The sequence below is a fragment of the Symphalangus syndactylus genome, chromosome 20 (assembly GCF_028878055.3).
Source record: "Symphalangus syndactylus isolate Jambi chromosome 20, NHGRI_mSymSyn1-v2.1_pri, whole genome shotgun sequence".
Lineage (NCBI taxonomy): Eukaryota > Metazoa > Chordata > Mammalia > Primates > Hylobatidae > Symphalangus > Symphalangus syndactylus.
This window is the reverse complement of record NC_072442.2, coordinates 59,101,959-59,127,462: the sequence shown is the minus strand read 5'-3', so window position 1 is coordinate 59,127,462 and position 25,504 is coordinate 59,101,959. Positions and strand designations below refer to the sequence as shown.

At 51.9% G+C, this 25,504-nt stretch overlaps 1 protein-coding gene across 2 annotated transcripts in view; it reads left to right on the top strand.

Annotated features, from left to right (window-relative positions):
- The window catches only part of NTN1 (netrin 1), a 223,189-nt gene that overhangs the window by 181,957 nt on the left and 15,728 nt on the right, over positions 1-25,504 (top strand). For both annotated transcript variants that reach the window (XM_055256017.2, XM_055256016.2), the window contains exon 6: positions 20,217-20,291. In XM_055256017.2, the coding sequence (XP_055111992.2) occupies positions 20,217-20,291 (75 nt within the window). The remainder of the gene's footprint in view (positions 1-20,216; positions 20,292-25,504) is intronic.

Sequence of the window (25,504 nt, the reverse complement as noted above, 5' to 3'; positions counted from 1 at the left end):
TGGCAGATAATAGAGGATGATACTTAGAACCAGTGGCATAGCTGGAAATTTGAGTTCCTCTAGCAACAACTCTAGAAAGTTCATCTTATGAGGCAGAATTTGCATCTTGAAGAAGGCGTAGGAGGCTGCTGGCAGGTGTTTCTCTGGCTCGGATGCAGATTTGGTCTCTATGTCTTTCCCTTGTAGAGACGGGAACTCCCTCAGTCAGACACCCCTCATCCGGGGAGGTAGCTCATTTTAGCAGGCAGAAATCTCTGTGCTCTCCTCCTGGGTTTACAGAGCTCATCTCTGCTGTAAGAGCTCTGAACTTACTGTGTGGCTCAAGGTTTTGGTGAGCATATTACCATGAGGAAGAGCATGGAGTGGGTGATTTGGACCTCAGGGCTACCATAAGGCCTGACTTCCAAGGGAAGAGGAACATGAGACCAGAGGGCTCTGAATTAACCCTGTTAACTTGTCCCAAGGGGACTCAGGCGACTGTTCCCCAGCTCTAACAGGAGCTGGTGCATGTTGGCTTCCAGGAATAGAGCTCAATGGAGCCTCTCACACATATGGCCTCCCTTGTAGGAGAAAGCTGGTTAGTCCTTTGTCCACCAGAATTGTTTTGGAAGTCTCTCTGGGAGGCCTGTAGGTAAACTTCCTAGCAGCAGATCAGATGCAGTACTTGGGGATCTGTGGGATCCACAGCCATGCCTGAACTCCTGGGCTGTGATTCTCTCACACCAGTTCCCATTGGTCTGTGGATGACAGGGAGTCAGGGAAACAGACTCGGAGGATGCCCTCCAAAACTGGGAAGCAAATATGGAGCAGCAGTTAGAAATCCCGTGTCTGGGGAGTCCTTGGAGAGAGAAGAGATGGTTAAGGAACAAAAGACTGGGCTGGGAGCGGTGGCTCACGCTTGTTATCCTAGCACTTTGGGAGGCCAAGGTGGGCGAATCACAAGGTCAGAAGTTCAAGAGCAGCCTGGTCAATATGGTGAAACCACGTCTCTACTAAAAATACAAAAAAAAAAAAAAAAAAAAAAAAAAACTTAGCCAGGCATGGTGGTATGCACCATAGTCCCAGCTACTTGGGAGGCTGAGGCGGGAGAATCGCTTGAACCAGGGAAGCGGAGGTTGCAGTGAGCTGAGATCGCACCATTGAACTCCAGCCTGGATGACAGAGTGAGACTCCATCTCAAAAAAAAAAAAAAGATATAAAAGATGAACTTGGCAACTTGTTAAAGCCTGAGACATGTCCTGCTGAGATGGGCAGAGCGGGGATGAAGTCCAGGCTATCCACTGGCCTCTTGACGCCCTTCAGCCTCTAGGCTCCACACCCTACAGTGGGCTCTTTGTGAGGGCAGCCGTTCTCTGGCTGTGTTTCTGCTAGCACCTTCCACACAGGGTCGTTTGAGTCTGTAGGTACCTGGAGTGTATTGAGAATTCATTACTTTCCTAAAGCAAACCCAATACCTTTATTCTCCATGTGAGAAGGTAGCAGAGTTTGGTCTTCCCGGTCGGGGGACTTCAGTATCTACCATGGTGTGACGTTGTGGGTTGAGTGGTTCCCCATAAATAGGGTTCCCAGAAACCTGAGACACATTATTCACTGAAATGCCACAAAACTGTAAAAGAACATTTGGAGTGGAAATCTTTTCCAAATGTATCACCAGCTTTTTTTGCCTTATTAAGCAATGCACAACAAACATAATTTTACTTTTCAGGATGATTCAGCCCCGGCAGAAGGAATCGTGCTGTCTGAACGGTCATAGTTACAAATCTTATTCAACTGTTGGGACTGTTTGCCTGTGTTCAAAATGATATTGTGATATTCTGCATCTGTGTTTCATGGTTTCATAATTTTCTTTTTTTCTTGTTATTTTATTTTATTTTTTGAGACGGAGTCTCGCACTGTCGGCCAGGCTGGAGTGCAGTGGTGTGATCTCGGCTCACTGCAAGCTCCACCTCCCAGGTTCACGCCATTCTCCTGCCTCAGCCTCCCGAGTAGCTGGGACTACAGGCGCCGGCCACGACGCCTGGCTAATTTTTTGTATTTTTAGTAGAGACGGGGTTTCACCGTGTTAGCCAGGATGGTCTCGATCTCCTGACCTCGTGATCTGCCTGCCTCGGCCTCCCAAAGTGCTGGGATTACAGGTGTAAGCCACCACGCCTGGCTAGTTTCATAATTTTCTGCCTCTTCTTTGTCCTCTGTTTGCCAGTTGTTCCCTCCTCCTGCCAATGTGTTGATTCCTTTGTGATAGTGATTTGACTGTTTGAACCTCTTACTGCCTAGTTCTCGCCTGTATTCCAGAGAATGAAGATAAACAGATAAGTGGCTCCAGTTTACAACACTTCGAGGTTTCTATCATACCTTCCAAAGAATCTGAACCACTTTCAGACTCAACATAGATGTCTGTAAAGTAGGGAGGAAATGGTTGGTCTCTTCAATTCTCATATCAAGAACTGAGGACTGGTTGGGTGCGGTGGCTTACGCCTGTAATCCCAGCACTTTGGGAGGCTGAGGCGGGCAGATCACTTGAGGTCAGGAGTTTGAGATCAGCCTGGCCAACATGGTGAAACCCCGTCTCTACTGAAAATACAAAAAAAAATTAGCCGGGCATGGTGGTAGGCGCCTGTAATCCCAGCTATTCGGGAGGATGAGGCAGGAGAATCACTTGAACCCGGGAGGCGGAGGTTGCAATGAGCTAAGATCACACTACTGCACTCCAGCCTGGGCGACAGAGTGAGACTCTGTCTCATAAAAAAAGAAAAAAAAGGAAGAAAAGAAAAAGAACTGAGGACCAGAGAGTCTAGGAAGAGGAACCAGCATAATGGGGTTTCTAAAGACCATGCCCTCTAAGTTTGAAGGAAGCAGGAAGCCTTGGAAGGGGGAGGGGCTCCTTCTTCCAAAGTTTTGAAGGCTGTTCTGAGGGTGAAACAGATGGAAGGCTTGTGCTGGGCTGTGCCAGAAAGTGGAAGTAAGGCCATCTGTGGGGTGACAGAAGTCAGGTGAGGCTCAGCTGATGGCAGTCCTGTCCAGTCCTAGGATCGGTGATGAGGGAGATTCAGGGAGATTAAGAGAATGGGAATGGCAACATGAGTGCAAGGATAGACCACCCACCCTTCCTTCCTTCCTTTCTTTCCTTCCTTCCTTTCTCCTCTCCTCTCCTCTCTTTCTCTCTCCCTCTCCCTCTCTCTCTCTCTCTCTGACAGAGTCTCACTCTGTTGCCCAGGCTGGAGTGCAGTGGCGCCATCTCAACTCACTGCAGCCTCCACCTCCTGGGTTCAAGTGATTCTCCTGCCGCAGCCTTCTGAGTAGCTGGGACTACAGGCGCCCACCACCACATCCTGCTAAGTTTTGTATTTTTAGTAGAGACAGGGTTTCGCCACATTGGCCAGGCTGGTCTCGAACTCCTGGCCTCATGTGATCTGCCTGCCTCGGCCTCCCAAAGTGCTGGGATTACAGGTGTAAGCCAAGCAACCCTTTCAGTTCCAAAGGGGTGGGTTCTGTGGCCTGTGTCCAGTCTATCAGTCGGTGGCAAATGACAGTGAATCAGGGATAGCAAGGATGCGTCAGCTTCCCCACTAAGCAACTCCCTACCCTTCACATACCAGGCAGACACAGCTATCCTCCCAAATAGCCACTGTAGGGTGCAGAGCTTAGAAGTTGAAGGACGTCAATAAGGAGTGCCTTACTGAGTTCTGGGCCCCATTAGGGTGCTGTTGTTGATTAGTGATGCCTGCCATGAGGTTGGGTAGGGAAACCAGTGGTCTGTGTGCTGCCTATTCACTTGCTCTCAATCGATGCTTCTTCCGTCAACCCTCATTTTTTTTTTTTTTTTTTCTGGAGATATGTTGCTCATTATCGGGCCTTTCAAAATAGGAACTCCAGGTTTCACACTTTCTTCTTTTTCTTTCTCTTCTTCCCTGCCTGGGCTTTCATTACCATTAAGAACCAGAACTTATCTGCCATTTGGATGAGGAACTTCAGAAACAGGTGCAGGAAGAGAAAGTTGCTCTCTCAGTGCAGCAACTTTTTGAATGTGGCCTACTTCCCCTGGAAGGCTGTGAACACCACTTTATCTCCTAAAGGCTTGGCTGGTGGGAGGAGGGGCAGGAAGCCTCATGGACATGAGGGCACTATTTGGGGAAGGGTATGGTGGCAAGGATAGATGGGGGCAGGGGAAGCTACACACAGGTTCTGCCTGAGGGCTGGGAAGCCAAAAGGATGGTCCCTTGAAAAGGGGCAGCCAGGTGCAGTGGCTCATGCCTGTAATCCTAGCACTTTAGGAGGCCAGAGCAGGAGGATCACTGGAGCCTAAGACTTCGAGACCAGCCTGGGCAACATAGTGAGACCTCATCTCTACAAAAAATAATAAATTAGCTGTGTTTGGTTGTGTGCACCTGTAGTCCTAGCTATGTGGGAGGCTAAGGAGGATCATTGGAGCCCAGGAGTTCGAGGCTGCAGTGAGCTATGATTGCGCCTCTGCACTCTAACTGGGGTGACAGAGGGAGACCCTGTCTCAAAAAGAGAGAGAGAGAAGGGGCAGCTCCTGCATTGCGATGGGGGGAGGTTAAGGGTCAGTACTCACTAGTCAACAGGTTGCCCGGGGCTCTGTGTATGGAAAGAGACCCCTCTGTCCTGTGCTGGAGTGGAAGGCAGCTGTGTTAGGGAATGGGCCCCTACCGGCCAGTGACTTTGGATGCTGAACACTTGTGCCTCTGTTTTCTCCTGTGTGTAATGGCCATGGCCGTCCTAATACCACCTGAACCGCCTCTTCCTATGTGGCTGTGCAGCTTACCCGGGACGTTGGGTGGAAAGCACTTTGGTGAGGGGTTGGCAGGTGTAGACTCATCACCATTCTGGTTGCTCCTGCTGCAGACGGGCTGAGCTCCAACTGGGGCATGCCTCTGAGGCTGAGGCAGCATCTGCAGGCTGGGAACAGGGTGACCCCCGGGTCTGGGACTGGTGGCAGAGCAGGGTCTGGGGTGACTTCGCGGTAAAATCAATTTCCCCAGCAGAGTTGACACTGGCTGGGGAGGACCAGGGCTGAGCAGCTGAGGGTCAAGAGAAAATTCTGGATGTCCAGAAGCTGGTTCAGCCAGCTGAGGTCTCCTGCCTCCAGTCAGGAGGGCTTTTTGCAGTCCCAAAGGCTCTGGGCAAGAGGCTTTAATCTAATTACATGCTTTATTTGAGCCAATTTGTTTTCCAATCCATCTTGTTCAGCAAAAAGAAAGAGCCTGCTGGGGACTCATTTGCACCCTCTTGTTCCAAGTGGAGAAGAAGGGTTGAGCTCCCATCTCACATGGTCAGTGCAGCCCCCGACCTCTCCCAGCCCGGCCACCCCACCCCTGAGCCAGGCTGCAGACCGCCCTGCCCTTGGGGGAGGGGGCTAGGGCGGCTCAGGTAGAAAAAGCCTGACAGGCTTGTCCCCCTCCCAGAAGTCCACCCCAGCGTGCCTCTCCGTGCCTTCCCTTTGGGGGTCCCCGTGCACTAGGCAGGAACGACACGGGATGGGCTTCCAGGCCAGGCAGCCTGGGTGGGGATTGCATCCTCAGGCGGTCACCCAGCCTCGGAACCTTCCTGGCTTCACCTGTGAGAGCTGCCCTCAGAATCCAAGGCCCCGTATTTTAAAATCTGCAAATATATTTTCATCATAAGGCAGTGGATTTAGGATCTGTGTTATTAAAGTCCAAACAAAACACCAAAGCCCTTCAAACCTCCCTGGAGAGGGAAGATTTATCGGCTCCTGCACTCCTCCCCAGGCACGGAGCCACACTCTCCAAGCTTTGCTTTTTCAGTTTTGCAGCATTTTCCCAAATTGCCTTTTTCCGCCCTTCCGAATCCTGCTTGGAGCCTTTACTTTTCGGCTGTTTACAGAGACTCGAGCCTGGTGACTTCCACTTTGGAGTAGGGGAGTGCCGGAATTGCTCGGCTGAGGGTTACTTTGTCTGCCGCACAGTGGTGGCAGCTGCGCCCGTTTTTATTGAACTTGCTCAACAAATATTTATTGAGGGCTTGTTATGTGTCCCGGGCCCTGGGGATACAGCAGTGAAGACTTCACTTCGGGGAGGAAGAGAGACAATAAACCAAACTGAAAAATGTATCACTGCACAGGGTGACAAGTGCCATGAAGGAACCACATCCGCTACAGATAGAGTTGCTTTTCAGAACAGCCAGAGGTCAGCCATTATTCAGTGAATCAAGGACATACTTGAGTGAGAAATATCTTTGGGCTTAAAATAATTGGATGTGCCAGTAATACAATAAAATTGGTTTTCTGCCATGGCTCCTAAACTAGAGTAAAGATAATGAGAGCCAACATTTTTTAGTGCCTATCATGTTGGGCTTCATCTCGCTGGAACTTTAAAAGATTGTTACAAATGCTCACCCCCGCTTAATAAATGAGGAATCGGAGGTTCAGAGAAGTGCAGCAACATGCCCAAGGACACACAGCTTTGTAAGTCACAGAGCCAGCATTTTGAGTTCCTTGGTCGCCTGTCTGCCACCTGCTCTGTCCTGCTAGATCCTTTCCACTTCCCAGCATCCTGCAGCCCTGAAGCTTATCAGTAGTCTGAGACCATTGCCACCAGAGCCGTGGATTGTATCCTGGGGTCCAGGAAGAGAGGTTCTTGTCCAGCTGACACCCCACACCCCATAGACAGCAGGCTGAGGCCTGCAGAAAAGCCTTCTGATTCCGAGCGCAAGGGTCCCATTTTTCAGATATTAGCTGTGCATCTGTCAGAGGTGTCATGGCCTTCTGATTTCTGGTGCCACTCACACCCTCTCCAGCCCAACTCATGCCCTCTTTGTTGTCAAAGAGTTTGGCAGGTTTAAAAGATGCCTAAGCCGGCTGGGTACGGTGGCTCACACCTGTAATCCCAGCACTTTGGGAGGCCAAGGCAGGTGGATCATGAGGTCAGGAGTTCGAGACCAGCCTGGCCAATATGGTGAAACCCCATCTCTACCAAAAATACAAAAATGAGCCAGGCGTAGTGGTGTGTGCCTGTAATCCCAGCTACTCGGGAGGCTGAGGCAGAAGAATCGCTTGAACCTGGAAGGCAGAGGTTGCAGTGAGCTGAGATCATGCCATTGCACTCCAGCCTAGGCAACAGATCGAGACTCCGTCTCTAAATAAATAAATAAAGCCTAAGCCCTTTACCCAGGCTGTCTCAGGGGTATCATCAGAATAATTACAAAGGGTGCTGACTGATGTCTTTTGTTTGGGGAGCCTGTGTCTGTGGGTTCGTTGGTCCAGGCAGCCTTGGTATCGCACAGAGACAACTGCTGTCAGCTTATTGTCCAGAGTGTATGTGCCAGTGGGTTCGCTGAGCAGTCAGTGGTGACCTACGCTGTGCTAGGTGCTGAGACACCAAGGTCTGATTTGCCAGGGGAGGAGGCTGACAGAAAATCCCAGACCAGGAGATGGGCACTAAGAACCTGGAGGTTTTCTTGTGCCTGGGGCTGGGAGGAAGGCTGCACAGGGAAGTGGCACAGGAACGGATTCCAAGCACATTTGCCAAGGGGAAAGGCATTCATGGCCTCCGGCTTCTCCTAATACCCAAGAGCTTAGGTCCTATTTTTTCCAGATATTATTCTGCAAATAATAGGATTCTACCACCAGGCACTCCAGGGGAGGAGTAGACACCTCCATGAGCCTGATGTACTCTTGATCCCCAGCCCTGCCTGGCTCTAGGCCTGTGGCACAGCCAAGAGAAGGACCTTGCTCCTGTCCGGAGACAGGGCTGCATCACCCAGATCCCACCACACCAACCCATTTCCCTGTATCTGCTAAGGACTCGGCCCAGGACACTGCATCTCAGATCTCAGCTCTTCTCTTGGCCTCACGAGGCCCCGGGATCTGGCCCTGCCTTTCCCACTGGCCCGCCATCATTCACCCTCCACTCTCAGCTGCAGAGTCGGAGGCCACCTGGAGCCCATCACACGCAGTTGGCAGCACCTTCTTATCCTTCAGGACACAGCTGAGATCATCTCTGACCTCCCCTTACCCATCTCAAGGCACCATAGTCATTTCCTCCTAAATCCTGTGAATGGGTAGCAGTTACAACCATCGTCACTACAGCATTTTACTGATGAAGAACCTGAGGCTTGGAATGGTGAATGGCCCCAGATCATAGGTTGGATGATGTGAACCCTTTCCCTGCAGCCCTGCTCAGTAGATTTCCACTTACGTCCTGGGGCCAGAAGTAGATTCATGGCCACGGTGAGCTGCAAGGGAGTCTTTGAAGAAGAGTATTCTAGATTGGAGACATTAGGGTTTGCTCTTGAGGAAGAAAGGAAAATCGATATTGCAGGGGACCAGAGCGGACCTGTCAGACCCAGGCCTGGTGTTTGAGGCTGTTCCAGTGGGTGGGACACCAGGCCTGGGTCTGACAGGTCCGCTCTGGAGAGAGTATACGGGAAGGAAGGCCTTGGCCCTGGGTGTGCATTGCACAGCTCTGTGCACCCTCCAGGAGCCTGCTTCTACCCCTGATGGTGCACCAAAGGGGGAACCATCTGAGAAGGTGGCCACAACTAGGGAGGCAGCAGAAAGAAAGGGCAGGGCTTCCCTGGGCAGCACTTGGTGGGGGACAGGGCACCAGGGCCCCCTATGGCCAGCAAAGCCCCGGGGACCCCAGTTTGGTACAGGAAGAGGACCCAGTGTTTCAGTTTGCCAGTATAAAGAACTCACATCCATGCTTCCTCACCTGAATACGTATTTGCAGTCCCTGAGACAGAATGTAACTCAGGCAGCAGAATGACAGTCTAGGTTCCTGAGAGCCTGACCCTGGCTCTTTGTAACCATGGTATGGAGTGGAGAGCACGTTCTGGTAACCTTGGGCATGAGATGGGGCTTGGGCAGTCAGGGCACCGTCCCTGAGAGGGTGAAAGCAAAAGCCAGCCTCTGCCCTATGTGATGAAACCCAGCAGCCCTCGGTGACCTGGCCCAGGCCCCTCGTGTGGCTTTGCGTGACATTTAAAAAAGAAGTCAAACCCTATCCAGCTCACATGGCCCCTCAAGCTCTGGGACTCATCTCTCAGCTGCTGCCCCTGTCCTTCTGTCCGTGCAAGGAACTCCAACTTTCATCCAGTCCCTGGACCAGCCTAGGCTTGGTCCTGCCTCAGGGCCTTTGCACAGGCTGCTCTTACTGCTTGGAACGCTCTTCCCTCAGACCTTCTTGTCCCGCCTCCTTTGCACTGTTTAGGTCTCATTCATGGGCTATCCCTCAGGGAGCTGTCCCCAGCCACCCTGGCTAGGGCACTGTCCTCACTCCCAGCCACCTTACCATGCACACAGTTGGCGTTCAGGGAGAGGATGAAACCACACACACACAGGCACATGCATGCATACACACACACACACTCCTGCTGTCTCCTGGGAAGGGGGTAGCACTTCTCCGCAGCAGAAACCCTATAGATTGGGAATAGAAATGTCACTTTGTTGAATACAGATGTCATTTACTATAGGATTCCCACCACTTGTAAGGTAAATGGTCCTCATCCTCACTAAGAAGAGCCTCACCTCGGCCAGTCACTCACATCTGTAATCCCAACACTTTGGGAGGCCGAGGCAAGCGGATCACCTGAGGTCAGGAGTTCAGGACCAACTTGGCCAACATGGTGAAACCCCATCTCTACGAAAATACAAAAATTAGCTGTGCATGATGACGGGTGCCTGTAATCCAAGCCACTTGGGAGGTTGAGATGGGAGAATCGCTTGAACCTGGGAGGTGGAGGTTGCAGTGAGCCAAGATCACGCCACTACACTCTAGCCTGGGCTACAGAGTGAGATTCCCGTCTCAAAAAAAAAAAAAAAGCCTCACCTTAGACTATTTTTAGTGTTTCTTTCTTTCTAACACAAGAATTGTATCCTCATTGCAGTAAATTTTAAAATATACATAAGACAATAAAGCAAGAGTATAAAAACCAGCCACAGGCCCATCACCCAACATTTCTGGCTCATGCTGTTCTTCTAGAATAAAATCCAAACCCCTGCCATCGTTGAAAAGGCCCTAGGGACTCCCTGCAAACTGTAAGCCTCATCTCTGGCTGGGCAACCCCCAGCTTTTGCCAGCTCCAGTCTCCCCTCCTTTTGGTTCCTCACACTTTCCTGCCCCGGGGCCTTTGCACCTGCCAAGCACTGGGATGCACCTCCCTGCATTGCCCAGGTCTGATCTCTTGTCATCTGAGTGTCACCTCCTGGAACGGGTCTAAGAAGGTCTCCATCTGTGCTCCCTGCCCCCGCGCATTCTTTCCCAGGGAGCTCGGCTCACTGTCGTCATTTCCTGAGTGTCACCATCAGGAATGGGAGTGATGACACTCGTGCTGTTGGCCTCTCCCCTCCTGCTGTGATGCCACCCACTGCTCCGTTAGCCTTGGGGAACACCCAGTGCCTCCCAGAGCCATTCATGTGGGAAGTGCTTAGTCAAACGTTTGAATGAATGGATGATAAATTCCTGGAAGTGGGGTTGCTGCGTTGGAGTATGCGTGTGTGTGTTCTCAGGGTTTTGACACTCAATGCCAGCCACGCTCGGGAAAGTTCATATTTTAATCTGCGCCCCAGCCATATCATGTGAGTGTGTGTATGCTTGCCTTCGCCAGTTTGCTAGGCAGAAGCGCTATATTCTCGTTGGTTTATGTTTTGTTTCTTTGATAATTTGAGATTGAACATGGGCACATCTCCTTGTTCCCTTTTTATATCCTCTTTTGTGAATGGCCTGTTCCTTCCCTTTGAATTTTGGGTTGCTGTCTTTTTCTTATTGATTCAGAAGAGTTCTTTATATGTGAAAGACACCAATCCTTGGCTTCCTGTGTTACAAACATTTTGGGCTTTCTTCTAGACACTTACTTCCATAGGTTGCTAAGCTCCTTGGCCAGCCCATTGCTAGAAGATTCTTCATTTGGGGCATCGTTAGCCTTTCTGCCCCCGAGGCCCAAAGTCAAATGGGCATTTTGCTTTTGAGGCAAGTAGGGCTTGAGGGCGATGGATTGGGTCGGTGACACTAGTACAGGCTTAGAGAGATGGGTGGGGGCTAGAGATCTGCCTGTGGGCCCCAGCTCTCCCTCACAGGTGGCTCTACCCCTGGATGAGGTGCTGTTGGTGAGGGTGGTAAGAAGGTGGTCTTACCTGGGGCAGGGTGGGGCGAGTCACAAAGTCACCTGCAGCCTAGGACCAAGAGGTGAGAGCCAGCTTCCTGGAGAGAGTGTCCTCCATTCTCATCATGCCTCGCCCATGATGGCCCTTATGAAACCCATGGACACCTGCAGCATCTTGAAAACCGAACACACAGAAAATGACTCTCTGGCCACGGGGGTTACATGCAGCTTTCTGGTTCTAGATCAGGCAGCACCAAACATACTTTCTGGGCAGACTGGCCTCATTTGCCTTTTGTCACCTGCTGGTGGGCAGAATGGCCCAGCCGAAATGGACAGAGCTGGCTGGGCGCCCCTGTTAGCCCCAGCCCTTCTCCCCTTAAACTCTTTCACCCCCAGCCAGGGAGAACCAGGGGCTCCTCCCCTATGCCTAGCCCTTGGCGTCTGCAACTTACCCAACCTTTCCAGGTTTCTCTGCCCTGGGAGGACAGACCATGTTGGCTGGGTGTCCCTCACTCATTACACCCCCCGCCCCACCTTCCCAAGCCCGACAGCCCAGAAGCAGAGCGGCAGAGGTGTTGCGAGCGAATGGGCCAGGGCTGCTGAGAGCGAGACCTTTGCCAGCTCCCCGCCCTGCTCCAAGGGGAGGTGCCAGATGCGGTGCCCCTGGCTTCAACTGTAGCCGCCGGGCTCTGCCTGCCATATGCTCAGAGATGAGCCTCGATCCGGCGAGCAGGCCGGCTCAGCAGGATTTTGGCACCTGGGGCACAGGAGGCAGACCAGAGGGGCCAGCTACCCAAGGTGGAGGAAGAGGCAGGACAGTCTGGGCCTCTGGGATTGGGCCTGCAGGCCACCTCTTGGCTCTTGGCTGTGGGTCGGTCAGGGGAGCAGGTGGGAGGAATAAAAGGGAGGGTAGGCTGCTCCCAGGAGGAGCCAGGATGCCAGCCAGCCAGGATGGGCCTGCCGCGAGCCAGGCAGATGGTGGCCTCCAGGTCTCAGTGGCTCTCCCTGGGACAGCACGTCCGAGTAGGGGGCCGGGCAGTGCCTGTGTCCAGCCCTGGCAGCTTCTGTCTCTTTTTGGGGAGTAGAGTGAGATAGAAGGGCAGCCCTGGTGCAGGACCCCCTGCAGAGCTGCCAGTATTTACCTGTGCCCTCAATCCTAGCTCCAGAGGCTCCCCTGAGACAGCAGGGCGTCCTGCCTATTCTTTACTTGTTACTCCTGCATGGAGCAAGTGTGTCCTGGCAGTGTGGATGGGGTCCCAGCGGCTGGATGGGGGTAGGATGGAAAACTGGGGGGCATAAAACGTTGGGTCTCCTGGTAAATGAGGCTGATCAATTGGCCCATATAGTCTGTGCGTATATATGGTTATGCCAGCTTTTATATTAAGGCTGAATCATATAAAACTGCTTTTTTAAAGTTGCAAACTGGTCAGTTTTTAGCACTGTCATCTGTTTCGTCTTAATAGCTTTCCATCTTTTTCTGTGTTTCTGAACAGATCAAATAGCGTGAAATTGATGTGTCCTTTAAATGTTTACATGGACCTACCTCTGAAACCATCTCTATCCAGACACCTCTTATGACTATTTATCTGTTCAGATTCCATGTATCTTACTCAGTTTAACTTGCTCCTTTGTTTTCCTAACATTTTGCATTTCATTCAGATGTCCAAGATTTTTAGGCTAAAGTTGTATATACTAGCCTTGTAATTTATTTCTTGTTACTTCTTAAAGTTCTGTTTTCTTTCTTTTATTTGTAGTTAAACATGACAGTGTTTTGTCTTTTTTTTTTTTTTTTCTTTTAGCTTGTATTTGGACTTTTCAAAGAATCAGTTCTTGGATGTATTTATATATTTTTTCTGTATTCTACTATATTAATTTCTACTTCTGTTATTAATTCGTTCCTTTTGCTTTCTTTGGGTTTTGTTTTGCTCATTTTCTAACTTCTAGAATTGAATGCATTTCATTTATTTTCATTATTTCTTCTTTAATAACAAATAATATCATTGTGGTCAGGAAATGTGGCTTGTATAGTTTTCGCTTCTTGGGATTAATTTAGCATTCTTTCACTAAGGATTTCTGTCTGTTTCATTTTGTATTACTATTGATTTTTGCTTGATATATTTCAATGAGATGTTATTCTACATCAAAAAATCCTTGTTTAATTACTAGGTGATGTTCTTTTTCCACTATAAACATGCTTGCCTTGAATTCTACTTTTCTGATACTAACATTTCCACTCTTGGTTCATTTCTTGTTTTCATTTGCTGAGAAACCTTTGCTACGGCTTAAGTTGTGAGCTCTTAAAATCACTTTAGGCTGGGCGCAGTGGCTCACGCCTGTAATCCCAGCACTTTGGAGGCCAAGGCAGGCGGATCACGAGGTTAGGAGATTGAGACCATCCTGGCTAACACAGTGAAACCCTGTCTCTACTAAAAATACAAAAAATTAGCCAGGTGTGGCATCACGTGCCTGTAGTCCCAGCTACTCGGGAGGCTGAGGCAGGAGAATGGCGTGAACCTGGGAGGCGGAGTTTGCAGTGAGCTGAGATCGTGCCACTGCAGTCCAGCCTAGGCGACAGTGTGAGACTCTGTCTAAAAAAAAAAACCACTTTAGGCCAGGCGCGGTGGCTGACACCTGTAATCTCAGCACTTTGGGAGGCCGAAGCAGGTGGATCACAAGGTCAGGAGATCGAGACCATCCTAGCTAACACGGTGAAACCCCATCTCTACTAAAAATACAAATAATTAGCTGGGTGTGGTGACAAGCGCCTGTAGTCCCAGCTACTCAGGAGGCTGAGGCAGGAGAATCACTTGAACCCAGAAGGCGGAGGCTGCAGTGAGCTGAGATCACACCACTGCACTCCAGACTGGGCAACACAGCGAGACTCCATCTCAAAAAATCATTTTATTTGGTTGTATTCCCCTTAAACAGTACTCTGTTTTAAATTCAGTTTTTCAGTAGAGCAGTTAGATCCATTTTACCTTCATTGTTTTGTCTTTAGGGATTGCTCTTCTGTGATCTTAATTTATCATAGTTGCTTTTTATATTTTTCATTTTTTCTGTTTTATCTTTTGGCATATCCTGTTTTCTCCAGAGTTCTGTGATTATCTTTGGGTTTTTCAGAAGCATTAGTTGATCTAATAGCTCTTACTTATCAGAATCGAGCATGAAATAGCATCTTTTACATTCTCTATACTTAAGACAAAGGGTTTTATTCCCCAACTCATTCTACTTCATAGTTTTTAATATGATCTGAAGTTTCAAACTAAATTTAAATATTTTATATATACATAGTTAGATAGATACACAAACACACACAGACACACATGGGGACGGAGAAGAAGAGAGAGACACTGATGTTCCCTTTCAAACAGTTAAAAATTATTTTGATATTTGCATTATGTTTTAGAACCAAATTTGGCATCTCTATGTTTACTGGTTTCAGTTTTCATCACCAATAAGCACAGAGATGTCAATCACATTACCTTGTGTTTATGCCATCACTTTCCCCTGTAAACTCATACTTTTGATTCCTTTCATAGTTAGTTGGAAAACATCCTCAAGTATTTATTTCAAAAAGGATACATAATTGGCACATTTTCTGAGCCCTTGCACATTTGAGAATGTCTTTTCTTTATTGTGGCCTATATAGTATAAGACAGTCTAGCTAGGTATAAAAATCTTAGGTCACAAATTTTTCCCCTTAAGACCTTATAGACCTTGCTTGATGATCATCTCACTGGCTTCTTGTTGTTGTTGTTTTTTAATCTGTATGTATTCTTTTCTTGTCCTGGTATTTCATATGTTTTGCAAAGATGTGTCTGGATGTTGGTCCCCTTTTGTTGATTTTTGGAAAACTTCAGTGAGCCCTTTCCTTCTAAATATGTAGGTTGTATTTTTCCTCTAAATTTTGTAAGAGTTTCTCCAATTTATTCTCCATGTTTCTGGATCAGTTTTCTACAGTATCATGAATCTTTGCTGCTTATTTTATTCTGTCACTCAGGCTAAAGTGCAGTGGCACAGTCACAGCTCACTATAATCTCAAACTCCTGGGCTCAGGCGATACTCCCCACCTCATCCTCCCAAGTAACCATCACGCCTGGCTATGGTCTTTTTGTTTGTTTGTTTTATTTCATTTTTTTAAGAGACGGGATTTTGCAGCATTGCCCAGGCTGGTCTTGAACTCCTAGCCTCAAGCGATCTTCCTGCCTCGGCCCCCCAAGTGCTGGGATTACAGGTGTGAGAGCACACCCAGCCCTTCTGAAGGGGATTTTAATTGTGCTACAGGGGTTTCATCTTTTTCCAACTCTTTCTTTTACGCATCATCCTTTTCCTTTCAGCTCAGTTTCATCTCCCTTACTGCCTTTCTTCTCCTAGTTCATAGAGGCTGTGTCATTTTAGTCTTTTTAGTCTGCCATGCCCATTTGGCATGTACACCTATTGTGTATGCTGTTTTTAAGCTACAGTGACAAAGATGAATAGTTGTGACAGCAACTGTATGGTTTTCTATGCCTAAAGTATTCACTGTTTGGTCCTTTGAAGAAGAAAAAAATTGCAGATCCGTGTACCGGCGCAATGGCTGGATTCCCGTCTTAGATTTAAGGAGGATGGCCAGGAAGGCGCACAGCTCCGTCTTCAGCTCCTGGTTCCTACTAGCCTTTCCCTGGATTTCCTTCTGCTCTGTGGAGGTGTAGTGCTCTTCCTTTCTCTGCATTGCCTGATTTTCTGATTCTCTGCAATGATTTAGATAGAAATACAAGGTGAGGCCGGGTGCGGTGGCTCATGCCTGTAATCCCAGCACTTTGGGAGGCCGAGAAGGCGGATCATGAGGTCAGGAGTTCTAGACCAGCCTGGCCAACTTGGTGAAACCCCATCTCTACTAAAGATACAAAAAATTAGGTGGACGAGCTGGTGTGCGCCTATAGTCCTAGCTACTTGGGAGGCTGGGGCAGGAGAATCGCTTGAACCCAGGAGGTGAAGGTTGCAGTGAGCCGAGATCATGCCATTGCACTCCAGCCTGGACAACAGACAGGGCGTGACTCCGTCTCAAAAAAAAAAAAAAAAAAGGAAAAAAAATATATATAAGGTGAGATCTTTGCTATACTGCTGTCCTTCTGGTCCCTACCGGTCCTGAAACTTCCCGTCCCTGGAGGAGGGATCGTCCCCACTGCCCCCACTCACTTCCTGCTTATTTGTTCTCTGGTCCTTGTCACTCTGTCCTCCTCCCTTTTTTCAGGACCTTTCTGCTCATCAGACAAAGAGCTGTGCCCTGAGGTAAAACCTGAACAGGTTTTGCTTATTCCACCACCATCTGCCTTTAATTACTAGAGATTGCTCCCAGATCCCAGTGTTGGGTCATCATCAGTTTCGTTTTTGGCACTAGTGTGAATGTTCAGGTTTTCTCATTGTCTTTATGGCTGTTTTGGAACAAAACAAGGAGGAGCTACATGAGAGGCTGCCAAGTAGATGCCAGTTTGAAGAAGGAGTCAAAGCTGCATTTTAAAGCTGTGGTTTGTCCCTCTTGAAGCACTCTCTGTAGCTTTGTGTGTACCATAAAGAGAGAACGTACAGTAACATTTTCCTTATTCGGGGGCCATTGTCCAGTGACCTCAGCTATCTGGAATACAACCTAAACAAAGAGTCCACAAGCAGCCAAATAGCTGTCACAGTGTCCATGTTCTGAAGGTTATTCACTTTACCCGAGGGAGAACATTTCAGCCTCTCCTTCCAAGCCTAGTTACCTGTATTTTACATACAATTCTAGCAAGCTTGGTCTTTGTTTTCCCAGCAAATCCAAAGGGCATAGGGGACATTTTGCAACAAGCACACTGATCGGACAAGAATTTCCAGCTGACAGAAAGGAAGGACACCAAAAAAAAGCAAATGCAACTCCAAATGCTCAGAGGCTGATGTCATTTTCTGTAAGGGCAAGCAGCCTGAGGTTCTCCCTGTGAGCACTCTCCAGTTTGACTCAGCAGCCACCTTATCTGGATCTTTCCTCTGCCACACTGGGTGCTCTGTGTAAATCATGGGTGCGGAGACTCCCCATCTTTCACAATTGGTTCAGACTGTGGTTCTAACCCTGGCTGTGCTTTAGAACCATCTGGGGAACATTAAAAATTCAGACACTCAGGCCATTCCCTAAACCAAGGAAATCAGAAAGTCCTGGGAGTGGGACCCAGGCATCGTGATGCCACTGCATAGCCAGGAGTGGGAGCAGAAGGTTAAGAGCAGGGACTCGGCTGCCAGACTGCCTCATTGGGCACACGACCTTGAGCTGGTGAGTCACCAATGTCTCTGTGCCTTAGATTCTCATCTATAAAATGGGGCCTGATTGAAGGGCCAAGACGAGTTCATCAACCGTGAGAACAGTGCCCAGCGCCTCATTAGTATCGTGGGAGTAGCTGCCATTAGTGAGGTACAGACTGGATATTCATGGTGATGACTGTGATTTGTCAAGCAGGGCCTGTGAGTGCGATCTAATTAGGCAGTGATGGATGCCACACATTCTAGGGCAGTCTCTGTCCCAGGTAGACACTTGGCTCTGGAGAGAAGAGCGGTAGAGGTTTCTAGGCTGGGACAGTGATGCTGAAGGGACAGGGGCAGGCTGTCCCAGGACTCATCTGCCTTCCTCCTGCCCCCCCTGGGGCGGGGCTTACCTTGGGCAGGCTGCTGTGGAACCTTTCTGAGCTCTCAGTTCTAACCTAGGCACTGCAGTGCCTCCCTCAAAGCATCCGATGAGGCTCGGAAGAGCTGACGTGCTCAAAGGCACCCTCTGTGCCACAGCCCGTGCTATCTACAAGGCTGAGATGGAGAGGTGCGCCTTGGCCCATGGCGAGGAGGCTGGTGAAAGGGATTTCCTCCTGATTGGAAATGAAAGTGCTGATGTGGGATGATGGCTTTTGTAAAAAAAAAAAAAAAAAAAAAAAAAAAAAGGCAAGGAGAGTGGATTCAAGGCCGCCCCTGCAAGAACGTCACTCGGCACCACTTGCATTCCAATTCGCTTCCGTAAGTGGAGAAAGCAGGAAGGGATTTCAGCCAGCTCACGCAGAATCGCCAGGACTTACACACCACCTGGGTTCAGGCCCAGCAGTGGCTTTATTGTGAGCATGATGTGTCCCTGAGCTGGCAAAGGTGTGGCCCAGAGCGGCTGTTCCCCACGGGGAAGTGCGGCCACGGTGCTGATGGCGCTGATGGCGCCATTGACTTGAGTGTTTGGGCTGCGGTCACTTTCATCCCAACCTCTCAGGCTTGGCCACACTAGGGCCACTCTCTCTGGACAGCCCAGTCCCTGCACCCCAAGAAATCCCTACTCCAGTAACCAAGCTGCTATCCAGATGGCAGAAGGGATGGGGACTGTGGCCACCAGTGCTGTGGAGCAGGAGTGTCACGAAGGGGCTCCAAGGGCTCAGATCATAGGGAGCAGGAGGCGGGGCTGTTTTTCTCCCATTTCCTGAGACTGGTTCCTAACTGGGGGCCCCAAGAGGCTGGCACAGGAAGCAGTGGGAGGCTACCACACCCATGGCCCCCAAGGTAGTGGGATGGAGCTGCATTGATCTTCACTGAGGCACCAATGTATCCCACGACCTCGATGGAGGCAGTGGTCTTCACAGGCCAGAGGCCAGCCCTGGAGAGGTCTCCCTGAATACTCCCTGCAGATCTAAGCCCCGGGTTGGGGTGCAGGCGGCACCGGGAGGCCTCTGCTTTCCTGCTTGGGCTTCCCCTTGTGCTCCCACACAAATCACTCCTCCCCTACCTTGACCTTCGTTTTCCCCTCTGCGGGATAGGGGGCTGCCACCTACCCCTGGAGCAGCTGCCCGTGTCTGTGCACGTGTGCGTTGAATCTTTCCCCTCCTGGTCCTCTTTTCCTAATCCCTCACCGGGACACACACCCAGCCAACTTCCATCAACCCATGCCACCACTGCTTCTAGAACAGGCTGGGCCCCCTGCAGCTCCCCGCTCCTCCCCACTGGCCAGCCTGGCTCGTCTTCCCCCAGGCAGTCTGGGAATTGCTAAAATACAGGGCGTTCCTCATCCCTGGCTCTGAGCTCACCTCTGCTCACACTGAGGGGGAATCTGTCAAGAGAATCACCTAACCAAGAGTGCAGGGATCTTGGCATCTCAGGCCAGCCTTGGCAGTAGCTACCCAGAGTGCACTGGGCAGGTGGCTTACCCTCTTTGAGCCTCAGTCTTCTTGTCTGCAGAATGGGAATGATACCTACACATCAAAGAATGGTTGTGGGAATTGAATGAGATTCTGCCTGCTGAGTGCTGAGGGCAGGGCAGACTGGGGGAGATTTGTTGAGCCTCTCTGATGGGCTGTGCCATCACGTGAAGCTGTCACACACAGACTTGGTGAAGGAATTGTGTCTCCTTGTTCAAAGAACAGCAATGGCTGGCAGGGAAAGGTCATGGTTGGGCTGAAGTGGGAAGCTGCATTTGGGGGTTGACACAGGCCTAAGGGCTGGCAGGCCCTGGTGCCCTCCACATCCTGCTTGGCTCTCGGTTGGGCCCTGGAATACCCCAGTGATACCCAGTGGACGCAGGCCCACAGCCCTGCCTCTCAGCAGTAGGGCCCATTAGAACTGAACTCGTCTTCGTGGGGCATTTTATTTGCACACTGCAGTAGAGTGGACACCAAAGGGGTTTTCTAATGCTTCATGGGCTGCTAATTTCCCCTGTGACCTCTTTTGTTGAGGCCTGACCCCAGCCAGAGGCTCCGCACCATGAAAGCCAGCGCCTGACACAGACCCGGGGTGCGGGGTGACAATGAGGCCTCTATCGGCTTTAATCAGGCTCCAGTTGCGTCTTAAGAATAGGGAGAATCTGTGTGGTGCTCAGAAGCCCTGGGTGGCAGGAGCCCCCTGAGACTCTCACGGAGGCCAGGGCGGCTGCAGGCGGTGGCTAAAGGATTCGTCAGGCCAGGGAGGCGGTGGGTGGGTCAGACGGGGGCCCTTTGTCCCTCAGGCCTCTTTAGAAGCCCAGGCCTGCCCTGAATGGCCGCCTGCCCGCCCGGCCTGGCCCATGGGTATCACAGGCCTCTGGCTATTTAGGGAGGTGGCCTCCTACTCTGCCCGCCAGCCTATTCATCGCCAGCCTAATTGGTTTTTGTCTGTGCTCCCCCCCAACCCCCCTGCAGACTGCGATTCCTACTGCAAGGCCTCCAAGGGGAAGCTGAAGATTAACATGAAAAAGTACTGCAAGAAGGACTATGGTGAGTGAAGAGTCCCCTTGTCTGGGGAGGATGGGAAGGGGCCACGTGACCAGCGAGGGGCTGGGGTGCAGCTGGCCCCCGATGGGTGTTGGTTGATGGGTGACCGATGGGAACTAGCCAGACGGATCCCAAGCCTGGGAATTTCTCATCCTGGGAATTTCTCATCTTTTCCTCCTTGGTCCTCAGAGACAGGGGGCATGAGGAGCCCAGCGGCCTGGTTTCTCCCCTTCACCCCCCTGAGGCTGGGACACCCAGGCTGGCCTCTGGCCTTGACTCTGCCGCTGATGGGCTGTGTGGCCACAGACCACTGGCTTTACCTCTGTGGTCTTCTGTGTCTGCATCATACTGTGGGGATTTGACCCGAGTCCACGTTGCCCAAAGGGAAGCTCTCCGGACATCAGACAAGGGCTGGGAGCTCCCCGGTGCGTCTCCAATGTTCCGCCAGGCTGTAGCGGGGCCGGGAGTCTGCGCTGTAAACGGCTCACCACTCATTCCCATGCACCGGAAGTTCCAGTGCCCAGACCTATGGAGCAGACAGTCCTGGGGGCCAGCTGCAGAGATTGCTTGTCACCTGTGACCTCAGGCTCCCTTCCCGGGAAGGGTGTGTCCTGACCCCTTGCTCTCACGGTGGTCGTGGAGGGTGGAGACCGTCTGGGAGCCTGCAGAAGGAGGGCCCCACAGTGGCCAGCGGGCAGGTGTGTGTGAAGAGCTGGGGCTGGTGGCGGGGGCTCTTCAGAATGGGGGCACAAATAGAAACCCTGAAAGCATTGTCCAGCTGACCAGTGGCAAGGCCCCTGCATACAGCCAGGGCATCCATGTGGGTGGCCGAGGCCCCCACCATAGGCCGGGAAGGAGCCCCAGGCCCAGGACTCCTGAATCCAGGCCTGGTTCTTTCTAGCATGGGGCCTCTCCTTAACCTGGTGGGCCAGGGATTGAGCCTGGGACTGGCCCCCGTCTTCTGGGCCCACGAAAGCCCACATCTGCCCACCTCCCTCCATCCTCCTCCTCACCGCAGCTGGACATAGCCCATCTTTCCTGTCCCATCTTTAACTGGCCCCAGGAGGTGCAGCCCCTATCCCTTCAGTGGCCCTGCCAGCCCCAGCACCTCCTGGCCACCTCTGGGAAGGCAGAACGACCTCTCTGTTCTGCTCAGCTTCCCAAGGCTGTCCTAATCCTATGCTTCTCAGCGGATCTGGGATGAGTCCCATTGCTTACCTGAGCCTCAGTTTCCTTATATGTAAGATGGAGATGATGCCACTTGCTGAGCGTATAGGGGGAGGACAGAGCACGGGCGCCTAACAGGCTCCCAGCAAACAGTGACCTCTGCATCCAAAGGAAGCTGGTGAGGAAAGAGGAGGAGGGAGGAAACGGCGGTGGAAGAAGAGGGGTGAGAAGTAAAGGCCACCTGTGGAGGAGGCCTTACTATCCAGAATCTGAGCTCCGTCCCTTCTCTGACCCCGTGGGGGTCTGGCAGCCCTGCCCTGGGACCCAGACCTCATGGAGATCCTAACTGGGCCAGCGGCTTGAACAAGGCTTTCTTCTTTAATAAGGACAGTGGTCAGGACCTTTTAGCATAGTGAAATGAATGACGAGGCCCAAAGGTATCTAAAGGAATGTGGAGAACTTCTAACATGTTCTCGTTTATTGTGTGTGTGTGTATGTGAGTGAGAGTTCATACGCACACTCCCTACACACACACTGAAGCCAGGGTAAGACCCCAGTAATCCAGCCCCACTCCCCACAGGCCTTCTGGCCTCCTACAGGGTGAAGAAGAGCAGCTGGCAGGTATTATGCATCAATTCAGAAGCTGCCAGGCCATGGCTATCAAAGTTCAAGGCCCTTCAGGGGTCTACAATCAATTCCTAAAAGCTGCGTTAAGCTGTATACATCCCAGGGTAGTGCAGAAACTTCCACCCCCCACGGGAAAATAAATCTGGCTTTAGAAATCAAACTTGCAGTTACTTTAAGATAAAGGAAGTGCTGTCTCCAAGCCAGGAAAGTAGGGGCCCTGGGTTGTTTTGAAAGGAGCTCAGGGCTGGGTGTGGTGGCTCACGCCTGTAATCCCAGCACTTTGGGAGGCCGAGTGGGCAGATCACCTGAGGGTGAATATTTGAGACCAGCCTGGCCAACATGAGGAAACCTGGTCTCTGCTAAAAATACAAAAATTAGCTGGGTGTAGTGGCGAACACCTGTAATCTCAGCTACTTGGGAGGCTGAGGCAGGAGAATCCCTTGAACCTGGGAAGCAGAGGTTGCAGTGAGCTGAGATCACATGACTGCACTCCAGCCTGGCCTGGGTGACAGAGTGAGACTCTGTCTCAAGAGAAAAAAAAAGCTCATATGGCTCCTGGGCTGCAGGGACTGCATCCTCTCAGCCCCGGGTCTTCAGTGTCCCCTGGGGACTGTGCAGTGGGCCCTGGGGCAGGCCTCTTCCCATTCCTCTAGGCAGCCCTCCTGTGAGATGAGGACTTGAGCAGGAGGCCCAGGGCTCTTGCAGCTTTCCTAGGCTTTGGACCTGGGCACCGCAGCACTGTCCTCCTAGCAAAGCAGCGGGCCCAGCGGAGTTACGGGTCGCAGAGGGAAAGCCCTGTGCTTCTCCTCTCCCCATCCTTCCCTGCACAAGGCCCAGGGGTAACCTTGGCAAGGAGGTAGGAGGGGAAGGGAGAGGAATAGATGGGCTTGCTTGGGGGACGGATTGTTTTGATCGCCTATTTGGTTTGGTTTTAGTCTTGAAGAACCCTTTAAGCAGCTACACTGTGGAGAGGCAGCTAGGAGCAAGGAGGAAGGCACGGACCCGCAGCCTCTGCTCTGTTCTTTAATCATGAAATCATGAAAATGGGGCTTGTAAAAGGGCCCAAAACTGATCCTGTGTTCCACTGGATTCTATTTGACTCAACCTGGTTTTCTTGTCCTCTGACTTTGTTCCTTCCAGTGAATTCTGCCTCACCAACAATATTCCAGGGGGCACCTGCGCCCCTCAGAGTTCTCCTGGCCACTAACCCCTTCTCTTCGGGCAGCCCCTCTCCATCTGCCGAACGTGACACCCTCCTTTCGTAGACTCGAAAGAGCCCCTTAGGCCTTCCCTGCACCCTGCCCTGTTGTGGCCGCCCTGGGCAATGGGGGGCATCTCTCTTGGGGCGGGGAAGGGTGGGGCAGAGCCTCAGGGTGCCATCCGACACTCCTTTCCCTGACTCAGCCTTCCCTTTGCCCGACACCCGACTCCCTCATGGGTTATCAGCGAAGCAGGTGGCAGGGACGGCGGGCTTCAGGTTGCTTGGGTCATAGGCAGTGACACGGGCCTGGCTGGGTGAGGTGACTTGCCCAGTTACCCAGCCAGGGAGTGGCCCGGCCTCCCACCCCTTCCACAGCAGCCTTCCTTGAGCTTTTCCTTCCCATCACAATTCCTCCAGAGGGCTGCGGGCCAGCCCCGTGTGCTCACCTTTCTAGACCTAATGGTGGTTACCCGGCTCCTGCCCCCACACCCACGGCCCAGGCACGTCATCCAGCTGTCCACATTTCTGCTGCAAGACAAGGCTGGAGGAACAGCAGGTCAGGGGGCACAGTGGGAATCCCCCCAGGGGGCTGATGGGGGCTGGGGCTCTGGCACCACTAGTTTTCATGTCCTCCTCACCACACTCGAAGCCTGTGACTCCACAGCCAGGACTGACCCTGTCCCTGTCATTCCTCAGCCCTGGGGGTGGTGTGGTGTGGTGTTTCTGGTTCCAGGACTGTTCCTGGGACTCTTGTGGTCACTTAAAAGTTGGGGGCACTTCAAGAGGCCCAGGTGGGCGGATCACGAGGTCAGGAGTTCGAAACCAGTCTGGCCAACATAGTGAAACCCTATCTCTACTAAAAATACAAAAAATTAGCTGGGTGTGGTGGTGTGCGCCTGTAATCCCAGGGAGGCTGAGGCAGGAGAATTGTTTGAACCTGGGAGGCGGAGGTTGCAGTGAGCCGAGATTGTGCCATTGCACTCCAGCCTGAGCAACAGAGTGAGACTCTGTCTCCAAAAAAAAAAAAAAAAAAAAGTTGTGGAGTCCTCCCCACCCCCAGCTCAGCCTGTGTGTTCAGGCAGGAGGCAGGCCAAGAACAATGTCTGGAAAGGGAATTCACGGGCCTCTGCGGAGGGCTCAGAGGAGCCCTGCAGGGTGGGGTGGCAGGGCCTCGGGGAGTGTGCTTGGTCATAGAGGAGTGAGTGGCCCCACAGGGGCTGGCAGGGGGCCCTGAGGACAACGCCGGGCCCACGGGTTTCTCTGAGGCTGGGGCGAGGCCTCCAGTGGGCTCTGCTGGCATCTATGGAGAATCTCCCATGTGTCCTGTGTTGGGCCCCTGGCCCGCCTGAGAAGGTGTGTAAGGGAGTGTCCCTCCCACACAGACTTGGGCCAGCCCAGGGAGAAGGTGACCAGCAGGGGGAGGGCAGGAGGGAGCTGGCCTGGGGATGAGAGAGCAGGGGAGGCCGCCAGGCCGGGCGGGCCAGGGCGGGCTGGGCAGGGGCTCCCTCGGAGGCTGCATAATCCCCGCTCTCTGACTGACACCCGGCAGGGGGCCAATTAGGAAACACATTTCCTTCACCCAGGGCACTTGGATGTTTCAGAAGCCGCTAATTAGAACCTTGGGTTTGCTGCCCCTGCTGGGTGAAGAGCAGGCCCGGCTGCCAGCAGCCCCAGACCCCCTTCCTCCTCCAGGACTCGTGGGCCTTGCCCTTGTGTGGCTGAAGAGCGCGGGTCTGGGGCTCTTCGGACCTGGGCAGTGGCCAGAGGGTGGAAGGCTAGGGCGGTGGGGGCCGATGAGAAGGGGCCTGCGGGCTCGGGGCGCTGGCCCTGCCCCGTGTTCTCTCGGGCACACACTTACAGAGAGCCAGAGCCCAGCTCCAGTGGGCTTAAGGGCACGAAGCAAGGCAAAGGGATTTGAGGTGGGGAGACCTCAGTGCCAAGGCCCTGCCATGCCACTCACATCGGAGGGACCCCAGGACCGAAGGGAGCTCTGGAGATGCAGGTTCCTAATTTGCTGTGTGACTGTGGACAGGGGAGCTTCGCCGCTGGGGCGTCGGTTTCCTCATCTGTCACGTGGAGGTGTAGTCCAGGGCACATGATATCCTTCTAAGTGAGACCGTGGCCGTGTCCCCTGCCCACAGCAGGCACCATGTCTAAGGGGCAGGGGCCGTGGGGAGGCTGTCTCGTGGGGAGGTTCGGGTCACCTGGCCGCCCTCTCCTG